Source organism: Macrobrachium nipponense, chromosome 3 (genome assembly GCF_015104395.2).
Source record: "Macrobrachium nipponense isolate FS-2020 chromosome 3, ASM1510439v2, whole genome shotgun sequence".
Lineage (NCBI taxonomy): Eukaryota > Metazoa > Arthropoda > Malacostraca > Decapoda > Palaemonidae > Macrobrachium > Macrobrachium nipponense.
The window spans coordinates 103,963,102-103,981,870 of NC_087202.1; the positions used below are offsets into that span (position 1 = coordinate 103,963,102).

Sequence of the window (18,769 nt, forward strand, 5' to 3'; positions counted from 1 at the left end):
TACTACTGTGGACTTTTATTTTTTCATGAGAAAGTGATGGTATCAAATAATGAACAAAAATTTCCATTAGTGACTTAATTTTAAATTAATTTGTGGAATTAACATTCAAGTCTTTCTAACCTTTGCCCACCATAAATACAAAGGGAGGAGGCGATTGCGTTTTTGAAGGCTAGAATCAAAAACATCAAAATCAGCTTTTTGCAAAAAACCAAGATAAGAGGAAATCGTAACTTCTGGTAAAAGTCCTATTCTTGCTGCTGGAGGAACATCTTTCATTAAGGCCTTTACCTGCAACAGTTAAAAAAGTAATTTAGTTTTAAAAGGCTTTTTAGGCTACCTACTAGAACATGCAAAAATCCTAAGTGTGGCATTAAATAAAATAGACCAATATTCTTCTTATACAGACTTGAAAAATAAAAGAGGAGATACTTAACTTTCATCCAGTTATATTAAGTGAGACATGCCTATAACACCATGTAAGACTGCTGCTAACGGAGCTGAATATGAGGCAAATAATGAGACAACTTAAGAAAAGGTCAAAGACTAAAAAGTGGAAAATGACAAGGGAAAAAGTATATCAGCATATTAAGAATAGAGGCCTAAAAGAATTGGAGGACTCCATTATAATCAACAAGGCACACACACAAACACATTGAAACAGAAATAACGGGCAAACAAAGCAACCCAGTTTGGGATGGAAAGTGCAAAAAACTACTCTCCAAGGCAGTCAAAGAAAGACTGATGGATCACAGGGTTCTATGCCTGATTGGTGACCAGCTTCCACCTCCTTTAAGTATGCCACAGATTCCTTGCTTTACAATATTTGATTGTTATCTGGTTTCCAGCTGGCACAAGAAGGTTATCCTATTGTTAACCGAAAGTTTGTTAGCTATGAAAAATACAAACCGATTCAAAAAAATTTTATTTTTATTTTACATGCAAATTTTCTTTATGATGGATATAGCTTGCGAACAAAAGCTGGAACAGCTGTTTAAACTTTTGTGACAAGGTAGTTTACTATTGACAGGCAGGGGGAAGCCTGCATACCATGTCTGTCTGCACTCCACTCTGCCTTCCTACCCAGGTGGCTGAAGTGGGCTGTTAATGTAAAGAACTTTAGGTTTGTACATTTAGAACAATACAATTACTTTTAAAATTTACTTGTTCCTATATAAATACAAAGCTTCCTTCCTCACATAGGAGATTTACCCATTATTGAAAGAACCTAGGTGCTCCATGAGCATTGGCTGGTGCTCCATGAGCATTGGCTGGTATTCCCAACCTACCAGGAAGGTCCATAGAAGCCAAGGAAAGGATCCTGCACATTCAGCATGCTGTGCATATGAGATGTTAAAGCTGCTAGGCTTCTGGGCATCAAGTGATGAGTTTGCATACATTGCCTAATAAAGGCAGAAAGAACCAGAATGTGTTAAGACAATAAAACGAACAAGTTTGCTTTATTGTATGTCCCTTGCCAGGAGAAAGAGGAGATCCGCATCCACTTGAATTAGGAAAAAAAGAAAAAAAAGAAGACTGGTGCCCAGTCAAGTAGCTTACCTGCATTCCATGTCCATCCAGCACATACTGGCCTGTCATCTTTTTAACTCAGTAACTTACACAAGGTTCAACCTGTCCCACCTTGTTGACCAAGCCCCACAGGACCCAAGGGGAAAAAAATTAGTCCAAAGACTTGTGGGCAATGCCCAATGGGTAAAAAAAAAAAAAAAAAGGACAATACAGGCGGCCCCTGGTTAACGGCGCAATCGCTCAGCAGCAAATCGGTCTTACAGCTGTCGTTAAAAATACTCATTAAAACAATAAGGCATTTTGAGGTAACAGCGCCATTAGCGCCGTTGTCTAACGAGTACATACATTGTAGAAATACCGTTCAGCCCATAAAGGTTATGCAAATGATATTAGAAAATTTACAGAGAGTTATTACATAGGTATTAGGGTAAAAGATATGCCTCTGACGCTGTTCTATACTGAAAATATCGAGTTAAATGAGTGCAAATTTAGCTATGGATGTGTCGATTTATAAATGTTCATGCTTTTACGTTTAAAATATGTATGAAAATGTATTACGTATAGGGTATTTTTATTTTTGCACAGAAATATGATACAAAGGCAGCTTTTGAAACTGCCCTTCACATTATCAAATACGATGTTTTTTCATGTTCATTCTTGTAAGCCGCCGTCTGTCACTCTTCCAAAAATATAGTTAAAAAAAGTGCAAAATTAGCGATCGATGTGTCGATTTTATAAATGTTCATGCTTTTATCTTTAAAATGTGTATGAAGATGTATTACGCATAGGGTATTTTTATTTCTGCACAGAAATATGATACAAAGGCAGCTTTTGAAACTTCCCTTCACATTATCAAATATGATGTTTTTTCAAGTTCATTCTTGTAAGCCGCCGTCTGCCGCTCTTCCAAAAATATCAAGTTAAAAAAAGCGCAAATTTAGCGATCGATGTGTCAATTTTATAAATGTTCATGCTTTTATGTTTAAAATGTGTATGAAAATATATTACGTATAGGGTATTTTTATTTTTGTACATAAATATGATACAAATCAAGGCAGCTTTTGTAACTACCCTCCACGTTGGCAGAGGATGTTTTTTCATGTTTGTTATTGTCCGCCACTGTTCTGAAAAATGCATGGTGTTATTTTATTAATTATGCATCTTTTCCATAAATCCTTTAAAAAGTTATACTTTACTTCACTGTACCCTATAATATTGTATGTACTATTCTCATATTATTGTATTATAAAATACTACGGCGAATCTAAGCCAGTATTCCGCGGAGCAGCCAATGGTTTGGTTTCAAATCAGCTGATGGCAAATACGAGTTTGTTTTGCCATATTTAATGCAATTCTGAGCAAATTTTCTTGCTTCAAGTTACCATAAACGAATACCTATATGAGACAAGGTTATTTTTCCTTATACGACATGTTTTTAGGTGGAAATATGAATTGAATGTCTCGGTGTGATTGTGAACTCATTTTTTTTTCGTTAACAGATTACGTTGGCGGCATGTTTATTGCGTAAAAAAGTTACGTGATTCCGTTCGCAATTTTCCTTTATACCATCGTATTACAAACTACGTTATTTATCTTATATCGGCGTGAAACCAACATTAAATGTGTTTTCAAGCACAGTAGTTTTGATTAAAATGATTTTATCTCAATTTTATCTACGGTTGTGTTTGATGGCATACGTTTACTAGAGTTTTATCCTTGTTGCCGATGCACAATAATAGTCATTAGCAACTTGAACAGTTTTCTCAGCTTTACTTATAACTAGGTTTAAATTTAACAGTATATTTCCCAATTGATCTTTGATCTACAGCAAATAAAGTTATTACATTAAGATATCTCAGTTCTATTCTACACAACGTAATTTATAACAACGATGATTGAAATACAAGCCAAACAGATGTTATCGAATTCGGTTGTACTTAGAAAAAAAAGGTAGTTTCTCGTTCAGTTGTTCATGGCTGTACAAGTTTACACAACGAGTATAACGTTAAAACCAAACTTTCATAGTTCTCTTTTGCTGTTGCTGAACTTATGTAACTAGAAGATGGGATAAAGTTAGGCTATTGTAATTTGGTCTCTAATAAAATCGGATTGTCTTAAGACGAATTATCGTAACTTGAACACTACAGCTACCTGTACACTGTACTTATAAAACTTTATTATATCTTTACATACTCTAGACACCCAAAGGATTAAAGCTAGGCTTTTTTCACTTTACAGTATTTATAATACTATAATGTACTGTACAGTAAATTCCATAGTACTATACTGCATAAATATAATTTTACTTATTGCGCCATCGTGGGATTATGGCACCGTTTGACTGGTCAGGGCGCTGTTAACTGGTCTACAATTTCAAAAGAAGGTGTGCGGCAGCCGTGGGTTTTAAAATCGTTTAGCGTCAGCGGCCAGGAACGGAACTCCTGCTGCTAACCGAGGGCCGCCTGTACCCCATCTCGTAAGATCTGTAGAACTGACAGGTTCTTTCAGAATGCCATAGTCAGGGCAGTGCCTGACTTCACGAGCTCTTGCCTAGATTGTACCATCAACTTCCTTGTTGAATGAGGCATACACCCACCTGATCGTCTCACGCAGCCAAAAGAGATTGTGTTCTTGGAAACCTCTTGGTCTTGCCCATACTAACAAGAGGTGTAAACAACCATGCCTGAGATGTCAAGTTCTCTGAACATAGTCATGCAGCACCCTAACACATGCCAACGGCCATACCATGTTGAAAGCACCACTTCTTGTCCTAACTGGACACAGCATCTCGGAATCACTACTGATGAAAACTTCTACAGAAAATATAAAAAAATATTCCAACCTGACCCCGGAGACCGACGTATTTTAAGTCTTCACTAAGAACGCCAGGATAAATTCAAATGAGACAGATCCCCATCCCCTTCAGTGCTTAACATCATAAGAGATGGCATGGAGCTCACCTACTCTCTTCACCAAAGTCAGGGGTAGAAAGAAAACAGCCTTCAGAACCAGATCCCTATCTTGTGCCTCTCTCTTAGGCTTGTCTGGACAATATGTCAGATTCATAAGGACAAGAGTCACATCCCACTCAAGAGGGCCTGAGTTCCCTAGGACAACAAGATCATTTGAAGATTCTCAAGAACCTACAAAGTTCCTAAGAGCATAGAGGTCTCCTAAGAGGAGAAGAAATCTACTCCTTCAAGTCTCAAACTTGGCCAAGTTTGACCTATAGCACTTGATGGCAGACTGAGAAAAACTTCTCTAAGCGAAGTCTTTCTATCAAAGTTCATTTTCATTTTCTCTTGACTCATTTTCAGATTTTCTAAAGAAAATTTTCTAACCTCTTCCAACCTTTTCCTTAAGTTCTTCACATACTCTCCTTGGATTTCCTCTTTATTTTCTACCCAATTTTCTGCAAGAATCTTCAAAGGACCTCTCACTTCTCCAAAAATCATCTCATCAGGTGAACATCCCATGCTTTCTTGATAAGCATTCCTAACTTCAAATAACATTAAGGGTAAACCAACATCCCAATCTCTTCCTGACTCAGAACAATACTTTATCAGCATACTTTTCAATGTCTGGTGGAACCTTTCCAGGGCTCCTTGAATTTCTGGATGATAAGCAGTTAATAACTGTTGTTTCACCCCTAATAAGTTCATCACATCCTGGAATAACTTGGAAGTAAAGTTTGATCCTCTATCACTTTGTACAATTTCTGGTATACCAAACTTTGAGAAAAACTCCACTAGTTTCTCAGCAACTATCTTGGCAGACATGTTTCTAACAGGGATCGACTCAGGATATCTGGCAACAGGACACATTAATGTCAACAGATATTCATTTCCTTTCTTCATCTTTGGAAGTGGTCCAACCATATCTATAATCACCTTGGTTTCATTAGGTTTTCTAGCTATCTGGCAGGTATGACACTCTCGACAGAACCTGCTAACATCTTTATGAAGTCCAGCCCAGAAAAAATATCTCATGATCTCCACAGTCTTCCTGATTCCCATATGTCCAGATTCATGAGCTACTGCTACCACTTGCTTTCTCAATGGACATGGAATCAAAATCTGATGATATTCGGCCCATTCAGCATTTCCGGGTATATCTGAAGGTCTATACTTCCTCATCAGTAAACCTTCCTTCAGATAATAACAGGTAGGAGTTTGTAGCATCTCTTCCTGATCAACAACTCTGAAGAACAAATCAGCTAACGATGCATCCTTCTTCTGCAAGTCCATTAGCTTCTCTCTTGTTACCTGTCCAACTTCAAGGGTTGAACTATCAATATCTGCTACCTCAGCTACTGTAGTTTCACTACTATCTTCAGGAACACTTGGACTACTCGGAGTCTCTTCAGGAACAACAGATTCTTCATTTTCTTGGGAAATCCTTTCTCGGTCAGCTCCACGGGAGGCATCACTCCCCTGGAACAATTGTTCTAAGTTCAAAGATCCTTCACTTGAACCATCTTGGGCGTGCAAATCCTCAGTTTCTTCACCAACTCTACCACAGGACTAATCCTCAACGGTTTGTCTGTCACTACAGGACAAGGAACAAATGGAACACCACCAAATTCATTTCCCAACAGAACATGTACACCTTCCATAGCCAGTGAGTCCTTCACAGCAAAATCAACACTCCCTGTTACCAATTCACAGGACAGGTGTAAGCAGCATATAGGAGTTACTTCCTCTCCTCCTATACCCTTCAAAATAACTGAATCTCCAGTGAGATTCTTCTCCAAAATTGGGTGAGCACCACGTAACACCACACTATGGTTGCTCCCTGTATCACGTAAAATCTTGACTGGTACCTGCATACGTACTCTCTTCTTGAGTTGCCAGTGTACCTTCATAGATATATGGTTTAAAGGCCTCCAAACTGCTCAGCCACTCACTGCTTGAAGTTACATTTCCACTGGTTGCTAAACACTCAGCTTGTTTAGTTTCAGTCTTCCCCGTAGTCGGATTCTTCCCCACATTGTTCTTAACAGTCTGTTTGACCTGGTCACCTCTTACTATCTGACCAACAAGCTTGGACTGCTGATAATTCCAATAACACTCCTGACTGAAGTGTCCTGCTCTTCCACACTTCAAGCAGACATTAGGCTTTTGCAACTGTCTTGCAAAATAAGATGAGGATTTCACATTAGCTTGCTGAGGAGTATTATTACTTGTAGGTTTCACATTTATAAAATTGCTTTTGAAACCTGGATGAGACTTAAAACATGGGCCTGCTACTAATTATATTGTAGTCTTCACTCAGTAGCAGCTTTGTCAAGTTTTTTAACCTCTCTCTCTCTCTCAAATAGGCTCTTATATACTCAGGAATACCTTTAAAATATTGCTCTAAAACAACTAACTCTTCAAAAGTTGTAACTTTAGCTCCCTCCAACCATCTTTTAAAACACCTTCTCACTTTATAAGCATAATCCAAGAAAGTTATTTTTTCATCCTTCCTAAGTTTCTAAATCTTTCATTGTAGTACTCTGCGGTCAACTGGTATACTTGTAGCACATTATGTTTGAGCACCTTGTAGCCTTTACACTGATCAGCTGTTAAGGCTAAATAAGTGCTTCTCCCTTTACCGATCAAGACACTTTGTAGCAAAACTGACCATTTATCTTCTGGCCATCCCATACCTGAAGTCACTTTCTCAAAGTGATCAAAGAACTCATCTGGAGCCTCTTCACTAAACTTAGGGATTAACTTCTGCACTCTTACTATATCAAATCCAGGGTCTTGATTACCATTATTAGGGTTAGACGGTGTTACAGGTAATGTGGATCTAGCTCTTATCAATTCCATCTCCCTTTCATGTCTTGCAATTTCTCTTTCCTCTTTAATCTTTTGCCTTTCATCTTCTGCTGCATTTTCTTCTTCTCTCTCTTCTTTCTTGTTAGTCACTGTCTACTCTGTCTTCTTCAGCTTGCATTCTCTCTCTTTCAGCCTGCATTTTCAGCTTAATCAAACTTTCTTCTGCTTCTATGCGTCTGAGTTCCAATTCTGCGTCACTTTCCTTTTCTTTTCTACCTGCTTATTTATAAGATCAGCCTGTGCTACATTTAACAACTCTTGAGCCAGATCTAACTCATCATCATCAGTTATTCTACCAGAGTCTATCAATGTTTGCAAGGCAATGCATTTGATTTCTGCTTTTATCATGCTACTAGACACATGACCACCACATGCTACTGCTAGAGCACTCCACTGTGCCTTAGTCAGAGTAGTTTCAGACAACAATTGGATGGAAGGGGCTGCCAAAAATTCCTGAGTATCGAATGGAGCCATTTTTCTCAAATACAATTCTTACAATAAGATGCAAAAACAAATATATGGTCACTCTTCTAACAAAATATATTCCTAACACCACCAGTATAAGCTAGAGTGATAATGTGATTTGTTTTCCTCCCTGGTCTCTGGGGATCATTAATACTTGGTTCATAAAGTGCCAAATATCACAGGTCTCTGGGCACCATTGATACTTGTGACGAAGTGGGCAAGAGTATCTGGGTCTGGACAACATTAATACTTGGTGCATGAAGTAGCCAAAGAACTGTGTCTGGACACCATTAATATTTGTTAACCCAAATTGCCAAGTATCTGGTTATTTCACTTACCATTTGTACTTGTTAGCACAAGAGCCCCTTTTATTCCTGGGTCTGGGACACCCTTTGTACTTAGGGCACAGTTTGTTCAAGTACCTGGTTATTACTTACCTCACTACAGCCAGACACCTGACCCTTCATCACAAATACTAAACTGAATACTCTAAAGGTAATAGTGATCCCTTATAGAACTGAACAGTCAAGAAAACAATCAGTCTAAGTTCATTAAAATAGATGTAAGGTAATCTTAATTAAAGGGCATCACTCCTTCTACAATGTCAAATGTAAGTATTTCCCTGATTCTGATTTAATTGTGGGAAACGGCACAATTACCACTCTATATTTCTACCTAAACAAAATAAAATATAATACAAAATATAATATAAAAATGTTATTGTTATAATACAATTAAGTTTGTTCATACTTACCTGGCAGATATATATATAGCTGTATTTTCTGACGTCCGACAGAATTTCAAAACTCGCGGCACACGTAGTGGGCGGCCAGGTGGTAGTACCCATTCCCGCCGCTGGGAGGCGGATATCAGGAACCATTCCCATTTTCCATTCATATTTTATCCATGCCACTGTCTCCTGAGGGGAGGAGGGTAGGCAATCTAATTATATATATCTGCCAGGTAAGTATGAACAAACTTAATTGTATTATAACAATAACATTTTGTTCATGAAACTTACCTGACAGATATATATATATAGCTGAATCCCACCTTCGGATGGTGGGAAGAGAGAATAGGATTTTTAGGAAACTAAATTAAGTAAATGATGTACATCTTGGTTCCTCACCTGTTAGCAAAGTAGACTCTGTGATTACTGTCACTTAAGCCTGCTTCTGCTTTAATCAGAGTTGCCAGCCAGGTGGAGACCTGTAGTGCTGGTGCGCTCTGGATGCTCTGTCAACGGGGACGTAACCACAATGTGACAAGACCATTGGACCATCCATATGAGGGCTACGGAGCAACTGACCACCACCTGACCAACTAACCAAAAAAACCCTGACAGTTAATCTAAAGAATGGGAGATTTTCACAGAAGATCTCACCCCCTGACAGTTAATCTAAAGAATGGGAGATTTTCACAGATGATCTCACCATCAACCAAAAACACAACAAATAAAACTAACCTATTCTAAGCTAAGGGATAGGGAGAGAGCTACCTTCAGCCCCCAAAACTGTGTCCGCAGAAATGCATGGCCCCAAAGAACTACAGTTCTCGTAAATCGTTCTCACATCCCGTAGGTAATGTGAGGCGAATACGGAATTGCTCCTCCAAAAGGTGCTATCAAGGATATCCTTGATAGACATATTCCTTTGGAAGGCAAGAGAGGTAGCTACGGCTCTGACTTCGTGAGCTTTCACTCGTAAGAGGTTCAAATCAGTTTTCTGACAAGATGAATGAGCCTCTTTAATGACGTCCCTCAGAAAGAAAGCCACAGCATTCTTCGACAAAGGCAATTCTGGTCTTTTCACCGAGCACCAGTTACCTGAGGGACCTCTTACCTCTTTAGTTCTGTGAATATAGAACTTGAGAGCCCTGGCAGGGCACAGGACTCTCTCTGGTTCTTGACCCACGAGACTCGACATACCTTTGATCTCAAAGCTCTTGGGCCAAGGGTTAGACGGTTTCTCATTCCTAGCCAAGAAAGTTGGACTCAACGAGCAGACAGCGTTGTCCCCCTTGAAGCCCACTTGGCTACTGAACGCTTGGATTTCGCTAACTCTCTTCGCCGTCGCCAGAGAAGTTAGGAAAAGCGCCTTCTTCGTCAAGTTCCGTAGAGACCCTTCGTGGAGAGGTTCAAACGGACTTGACATTAAATGTTTAAGAACCACGTCGAGGTTCCATGAAGGCGGTCTCGACTGGGGAATCTTGGTGGTTTCAAATGATCTCAAGAGGTCATGCAGATCCTTGTTGTCAGAGAGGTCCAGTCCTCTGTGTCGAAAGACGGCTGACAACATACTCTTATATCCCTTGATGGTCGGGACTGCCAATTTCTGCACATTTCTTAGGAAAAGTAGAAAATCGGCTATCTGGCTCACAGAGGTCGTGGAAGAGGAAACTCCCTCCTTTCTGCACCATGCCCTGAAGGAGGCCCACTTCGATTGGTAAACAGCTCTTGAAGAGGCTCTTCTAGCACTAGCGATTGTTCTCGCAGCTGTTTTCGAAAAACCTCTCGCTCTGGCCAACTTTTCGATAGTCTGAACGCAGTCAGATCCAGAGCGGAGAGGTTTTGGTGATACCTTTCGAAGTGAGGCTGTTTGAGTAGATCTTTCCTCCAGGGCAACGTCCTTGGGAAGTCCACAAGGAATGTCATGACCTCTGTGAACCATTCTCTCGCTGGCCACATCGGGGCGATCAGGGTCAACCTTGTCCCCTCTGAAGCCGCAAACTTCCTCATGACTTCCCCCATGATCTTGAATGGAGGGAAGGCATAAAGGTCTAGGTCTGTCCAACTCCAGAGCAATGCATCCACCGCAATTGCTCCTGGATCTAGGACAGGGGAGCAATACAGAGGAAGCCTCTTCGTCCTCGACGTCGCGAATAGGTCGACTAGAGGATGTCCCCACAACTTCCACAGCTCTTGACACACCTCTTGGTGTAAGGTCCACTCTGTTGGCAGGATTTGATCTTGTCGACTGAGAAGGTCCGCCCTGACGTTCTGTACCCCTGCGACGAATCTCGTCAGGATCTTGATCTGCCTCACATCTGCCCATAGCAGAATCTCCCTTGCCAGGTGAAAAAGAGATCGGGAGTGTGTTCCTCCCTGATTCTTCAGATATGCAAGGGCTGTGGTGTTGTCCGAGTTGACTTGGATGACCTTACTTGTCACTTTGTCTTCGAAGAACTGCAGCGACAGGAAGATCGCTGCTAGTTCTTTCACATTGATGTGCCAGGCTACCTGTTCCCCTCTCCAGGAGCCTGACACTTCTTCCCCTCCTAGTGTTGCTCCCCAACCCGAAATGGAAGCGTCTGAAAACAACACTAGGTCGGGGCTCAGAAGATTTAGGGATAAGCCCTCTCGCAACTTCTGAGGGTCGAGCCACCATCTTAAGTGGCCTTTCACTGGATCTGAGATCTTCAAGATCGCAATCAGATCTTCCTTGGCTTTCCATTCTTCCGCTAGGAAAAACTGGAGAGGCCTGAGGTGCAGTCTTCCCAAGGAGACAAACTTTTCCAGCGAGGAAATGGTGCCCAGCAGACTCATCCATTCCCTCGCCGAGCAAGTCTCTTTCCCTAGGAAGGCTGAGACTTTCTCTAAGCCTAGAAGCTGACGTTCCTGGGACGGAAACGCCCGAAAAGCCACTGAATCCATCTGAATCCCCAGATACATGATGGACTGTGTCAGGGTCAGATGTGACTTTTCGGAGTTGACTACGAGTCCCGGGGACTTCGCTAAGGCTAAAGTTGACTGAAGGTCCTTCAGACATTTTCCCTTCGACGACGCTCTGATCAACCAATCGTCGAGGTATAGGGGTATTCTGATCCCTGAAGAATGTAACCACCTCGCTACATTCTTCATTATGACGGTAAAGACCATCGGAGCCGAGCTCAGACCGAAACAAAGGGCTCTGAACTGCCATACTCTGTTTCCTAAGACGAATCTTAGGTATTTCCTTGAAAGAGGGTGGATGGGGACATGAAAGTACGCGTCCTGCAGGTCTAGGGACACCATCCAGTCGCCAGGTCTCAAGGCTCCTAGAACTGACTGCGGCGTCTCCATCTTGAACTTGATCTTTTCTACAAAAAGATTGAGCCTGCTTACGTCTAGGACTGGGCGCCAACCCGACGACTGCTTCGGTACCAGGAAAATCCTGTTGTAGAAGCCTGGTGACCCCAGGTCCACGACTTGCTCCACCGCTCTTTTTTCGATCATTTGATCTAAAAGATCGAAAAGGATCCGTTTCTTCTCTCCTTGATAAGACGGAGAAAGGTCCCTGGGAGTTGATGATAGAGGAGGAGGATGCAAAAAGGGGATCTTGTACCCTTGCTCTACGATCTTGAGAGTCCAAGGGTCCGCCCCTCTCTGTCTCCATGCTCCCGCAAAAAACTTCAGTCTGGCTCCGACTGGCGTCTGAAGGACATGTTCTTCATTTGGCTGTCTTGGGCTTGAAGGAAGCTCTTCCTCTTGAAAGCCCTCTCCCTTGAGGAGCTGCTCTCGAGGGAGGAGCTCCGCGAAAGGGTTTAACTCTCTTTGGAGGTCTAACAAACGATGATGTAGAAGGAGCTGCTGGACGCCTCGAGGACTGTGCTAATAGGTCCTGGGTCGCTTTCTCCTGCAAACTAATTGCTAGATCTTTGACCATCGTCTGGGGGAAGAGATGGTCCGAAAGAGGAGAAAAGAGCAATTCCGCTTTCTGAGCGGGAGTAACCGACCTTGCGGTGAAATTACAAAGCAGAGCTCTTTTCTTAAGGAAAGCTGTTCCAAAGTGAGAAACTAGCTCTTCCGAACCATCCCTGACAGCCTTGTCCATGCATGATAACACACTGGACAGCTCCCCCAGACTGAGAGAGTCAGGGCTTCTAGATTGTAGGTCTAGAACTCCCAAGCACCAGTCCAAGAAGTTGAAGACTCCTAACGTACGCAGCAGTCCTTTCAAGTGGTGGTCCGTCTCCGAAGGAGTCCAGGACACCTTGGCAGCTGATAAGAGGGACCTCCTCTGGGCGTCCACTAAGCTCGAGAAGTCCCCAAGTGCAGACGAAGGAACCTTCACACCCACGTCTTCCTTGGTCTCTAACCAAACGCCTCCTTTTCCGGAGTCTAGAGGGAGGAAGGGCGAAAGTCGTCTTGCCCTGATCCTTCCTTCAAGTCATAAAGTCCTGGAGCTTCTTGAAGGCCCTCTTGGTTGAAAGAGAAGTCTTCATCTCAACAAACTCCGGTGTCTTATATGACTTGGAAGACGAAAGTTACAAGGGAGGAGACCTAGGAGCTGCCGGCTGAAACTTGTCCCCGAAGGACAAACGTAACAGCCGCACAAGAACCTTATAGTCAGAGACAGACGAAACAGAAGGAGGTTCCTCTTCCACCGAGCTCGCCGGACTACTAAGTTCCCCTTCTTCTCTAAGAGGAACCGGTGATCGTCCATCCGGAGAGGGCGTACGTCCAGCGGGTCTAGCCTTAATCAAAGACCTCCGCTGCTTAGAAGTTGACGCTTCGGGCACGGAATCGTCCTTACGACGATCCTTAACACTCGAAGAAGGCAGAACGTCTTGGCTGCATCGAGCGTCCTGAGAGACGACGGAGACTGCCTTACTTCTAACTGAAGTGATCTTATGCTTCTTGAAAGCACTACTAAGTCCAGTAGGTACAGTATCTATGAGCTCTAACAAACTCCTTATGAGGAGACACGTCACTCCGAGCGTCCACACGAGCGTCCTGATGAGCGTCCTCAAAAGCGTCCCGCTTCTCGTGAAAAGCGTCCTGCTTAGCATGGAAAGCATCCTGCTGAGCGTCCTCAAAAGCGTCCTGCTTTGCGTGAAAAGCGTCCTGCTTAAAACGGTAAGCGTCCTGCTGAGCGTCCTCAAAAGCGTCCTGCTTAAAACGGTAAGCGTCCTGCTGAGCGTCCTCAAAAGCGTCCTGCTTCGCGGAGAAAGCGTCCTGCTTATAGCTAAAAGCGTCCTGCTGAGCGCAAGCTTTATCAGGAGAACGAGATCAGCGATGATCCGAAGGAGACGCAATCGGGGAAAGAGACGAACGCGGAGAGGGAGAAGGAGACTGCTTCGTCCTCTTGACGGGCAGCCTGACGTCCTTCCTCCGCTTAGGCTCGACTGCTGCTGGGCGAGTCCTCTGAGCCATAAGAGCAGATAGCTGGTCCTGAAGGGACAAAAGAATATTCTTCATAGGTGACGAACTAGAAGGAGCAGGACTGAACCTGCGAGACGGCGAGGGGCAAGGGGACGCCTCCTTCCTTCTCACAGGTACAGCTACCTGCTTCTCCGAAGAGCGATCGTAGCGCGACTGGACGTCCTCACCGGAAAGACAACCTGCCTCTTTTCTGAGGAGGAAAGGCGTCATAAGCATCCGGAGAAGAACGCAAAGAAACTGGTGAAAAAGGACGTAAAGCGTCCTCACAACGAAAAGTCCTTTTCAGAGGACGCGAGTCACTCTGAGCGCTCCACCCCTTGCGCGGGGAGGACGCTTCGGAGGACGAGAAACAGTCCTTCAAGATACGCGCTCGAGCGCGCTCCTTGGCAGCCTGGGACTTTGCAACAAGGCCTGCCGAAGGGACGCCAGATCGGTGGGGAGCCCCCATAACCCTCTTGCGGCTTTCGACATACCCTCTCCCTGAGTCCTGGGAGTCCGATAGAGGTCTCGGCCTAGAGGCATTATGGGGCCGATCTGACGCCCCCTCCACAACACTAGGGGCACGATCACAAACTTTCACAAGGCCAGTTTCCAAGGCCAACACTTTCGATTCAAGAGTGCGCAGAGACTCGAGAATCAGAGAAAGGGTATTACTTTCTCCAGACACAGAAACAGGGCCCGAAGGCAACATCACAGGTTTAGGAGAAACAAATTCTACCGGTGTTAGAGGGGGTGAAATGTTACATTCCTTACCTTTCGTAGAACTGCTCGTGGAGGAAGCCCTCCTGACTCTATCGCGCTCTAATTTACGCCGATAGGTCTCATACATTTTCCATCCATCATCGGTCAAATCCTTGCATTCATTGCACCGATCATCAACCAAACAAACATGCCCCCTGCATTCCATACATACTGTGTGAGGATCAACTGAAGGTTTAAGAAGCCTCGCCTTACATTCACTCCTCACACACACTCTGAAACTCCCTGTACTTGATCCTGACATCATGTACACAAAAAAGCCAATCCAAATTCAAAAAACAGTCCACTATCATGCGTGCCAATCCAACAATCCAGAGTCGATAACCAAAAGTCAATCCAGATACTTAGGAACGAGTAAATCCAAAAATCCTAGACGGAGGTACTGCAAACAGTTGTTTACAGCACCGGCGACAGAAAAAATATGAATAGAAAATGGGAATGGTTCCTGATATCCGCTTCCCAGCGGCGGGAATGGGTACTACCACCTGGCCGCCCACTATGTGTGCCGCGAGTTTTGAAATTCTGTCGGACGTCAGAAAATACAGCTATATATATATCTGTCAGGTAAGTTTCATGAACAAAATTTAATTTCTAAATTCAAAATTTATAAGTGAAATTCACAATCTCAGGGAAATTGTTATTACTTGAAAACAAAAGTTTAATTAATTCTTGAATTAATTATTAAGCAAAATTAAATCAAAGTTTATCAAGAAAATTAACCCTCTTACGCCGACTGGACGTATTTTACGTCAACATTTGTTGTCTCCCATGTGCCAACTGGACGTATTTTACGTCGACTTACAAAAGTTTTTTTTTTAATTCGCGGAAAAATACTTAAAGGCCTACACCCTAAAACTTTTGAATCACGCGCCTTGGGGGATGCTGGGAGCTCACGGATCAAGGTGTTGTTTTGTTTACAATCGTTACGCAGGCGCGCAAGCGCGAATTTCTTTCTTGCCGCACTAAAAAGTATCTGTGACACATCTCGGAAATTATTTCATCACTTTGACATAATTTTTGTACCATTGTAAATTAGCGTTTAAATGAAGTTTATATATGGAAAATGTGCGCATTTTTATGTAGAATACAACAATAAAATACTCATGATTGTAGCTTTCATCAGTTTTGAGATATTTTCATATAAATAACGATAATTGCCAAAATTTCAACCTTTGGTCAACTTTGACTCTACCGAAATGGTCGAAAAACGCAATTGTAAGCTAAAATGCTTATATTCTAGTAATATTCAATCATTTACCTTAATTTTGCAACTAATTGGAAGTCTCTAGCACAATATTTCGATTTATGGTGAATTTATGAAAAAACTTTTTCCTTACGTCCGCGCGGTAACTCTTCCGAAAAAAATCATACATGCGATTGTGGTAATGTTTGCACCATTTTAAAATTAGCCGTTATATAAAGTTTTATATATGGAAATGTGTGCAATTTCATGCACAATACAACTAAAAACAACCCATGGTTGTAGCTTTTATCAGTTTTGAGATATTTTCATATAAATAACGATAATTGCCAAAATTTCAACCTTCGGTCAAATTTGACTCTACCGAAATGGTCGAAAAACGCAATTGTAAGCTAAAACGCTTATATTCTAGTAATATTCAAGCATTTATCTTCATTTTGCAACAAATTGGAAGTCTCTAGCACAATATTTCGATTTATGGTGAATTTATGAAAAAAATAACATTTTCCTTACGTCCGCGCGGTAACTCTTCCGAAAAAATCATACGTGCGATTGTGGTAATGCTTGCACCATTTTAAATTAGCCGTTACATAAAGTTTTATATATGAAAATGTGCGCAATTTCATGTAGAATACAACAAAAAATAATTGAAGGTTGTAGCTTTTCTCATTTTTGAAATATTTGCATATAAATCACAATAGAAAAAAAAACGTTCGGTCAATTTTGACTATACCGAAATGGTCGAAAAACGCAATTGTAAGCTAAAACTCTTACAGTCTAGTAATATTCAGTCATTTATCTTCATCTTGAAACAAATTCGAAGTCTCTAGCAAAATATTTAGATTTATGGTGAATTAAAAAAAAATCTTTCCTTCCCAACGCGCGCGGATTCTCCACCACAAATCTCCGAAATATGTACGTCCCATTCTCGGAATATTTGCTCCATTTCATATTAGGCATTTCATAGAGTTTTATATATGAAAATGTGCGCAATTTTATGTAGCTATTCTTATTTCCGAAATAAATGCATATAAAAAATATATATATAAAAAAATTTGACATTCGGTCAACTTTAACTCGTCAGATATGGTCGAAAACTGCAATTGTAAGCTAATACTCTTACAGTATAGTAATATTCAATCATTTGTCTTCATTTTGAAAGAAATTGGAAGTCTCAAGGACAATATTTAGATTTATGGTGAATTTTTGAAAAAAATATTTGTTTACGTCTGCGTGTTACGAATTCATGCATTATTTTGTGATAATATTTTCTCTGTGTTGCTTTTATAGTTTTACAATGTGTTATATACCAAAATGATTGCAATTAAGTGTACATTACAACGAAAAAAAGTAACTTGTTATCTTTAACCGTTTTGCGCACAGCGCGATTTGAATACAATTATATATGAAATTTCGTTTTTGCGCTATCATATATCGCATTATTTATATATGATAATGATAATTTTTTTCATTTCTGATGGTTGCATACTAAACTTCAGGCAATGACAAAAAAAGGAGTCAAAAATGAACTCTTAATCTTGAAAACTAAGCGAGCTGTGATTTTTTGAAAAAAATATTTTTTCCGCTTCCGCGCTCACTCCGATACCCCTCCGGCACACGGGAGACAATTTTTTATTTACTGCTCCGGCGTAAGAGGGTTAATTAAATTAAATCATAAAGCAATAATTAAATTTGAAATGAAATTTAATTAAATACAAACCAATTTGCAAGTGTTAGATTCAAACAATTACACAACAGAATATTATTCAAACAAATTAAACAAAATAAAGACAATGCAAATAAAGGATTTTGACGTAGGAAAAACCTATTTCTGGGCGATTGGTTCGTGTCGCCCAGCAAAATAATCCTTTAGTTCATTATTTCTTAGGTAAATGAGCTAACAAATACCAGAGAATAAACAAAATAAAGAAGAGGTCAGTATAACTGACTCGCTCACCCAAAATAAAAGAAGGGTGTCGGTATAGTAACTGGGGTGAGTGAGACCACTACCATGAACTTCTTGCCATTTAGAATTCTCCTATATCAAAATTCTCAACGAGAGAGCCGACCCACAGATCGGGGCGGCAACTACTACTACTACAACCCACGCCAGCCAATCACCGCGCCTCTGGTGGCCATCCTGAAGTTAGCAGGCAATCTTGGAGGCAGGGTAGGGCAGTGGTGGGATTTCGCTGGGCGACACGAACCAATCGCCCAGAAATAGATTTTTCCTACGTCAAAATCCTTTTTCTGGGCTCAGTTCGTGTCGCTGCGCGAAATAGTACCAGAGAATTAGCACAAGATTGAAGAAGTACAGAGGGTCTCAATAAAACTAAAAACTTAACTAAAATACTATAATTGAAATAAAATTGGAATATTCATACAGTCTTCAGACAATTTCTGAATAAGGGATAACAAAAATAAATGTAACTTACTGCTATAAAATATTTACAAAAGTATTTAAACAAGTTACAAGTATGAATATGTAAATTAACATGTGTGTGGGAAAATAACATAAAACAACACACCTAATGAATTCATATATACAAAGCCATAAGGCAACAAACCATTGTTAAATGAGAGTGTGGAACCCTAGCATAAAAATAAGGGGACCACACTCATAATGATAAATATATACAAACATTTGTGGGTGACCCTAGCACAAAAATAAGGGACACACCACCAAGCAATCATGAGAGCAGCTAAGGCTCGAGACGAAGTGTAGAGCAATATGGTAGGCTAGACAAAATGTTAGGTAAGGTAGGTAGAAAGGAGATCTGGATCTTCAACTATACTACTGGGCAGAGTCAGGGGAAACTATGTTTCCCACTGCTACTGCTGAAAATTTTA

General features: G+C 41.3%; 1 protein-coding gene across 1 annotated transcript in view; it reads right to left on the reverse strand.

Annotated features, from left to right (window-relative positions):
- LOC135221929 (NADH dehydrogenase (ubiquinone) complex I, assembly factor 6-like) overlaps positions 1 to 18,769 on the reverse strand; it is a 172,124-nt gene continuing 153,355 nt past the window's right edge. The window contains exon 7 of the mRNA XM_064259953.1: positions 1 to 288. Coding sequence (XP_064116023.1) covers positions 106 to 288 — 183 coding nt within the window. The 3' untranslated portion in view covers positions 1 to 105. The remainder of the gene's footprint in view (positions 289 to 18,769) is intronic.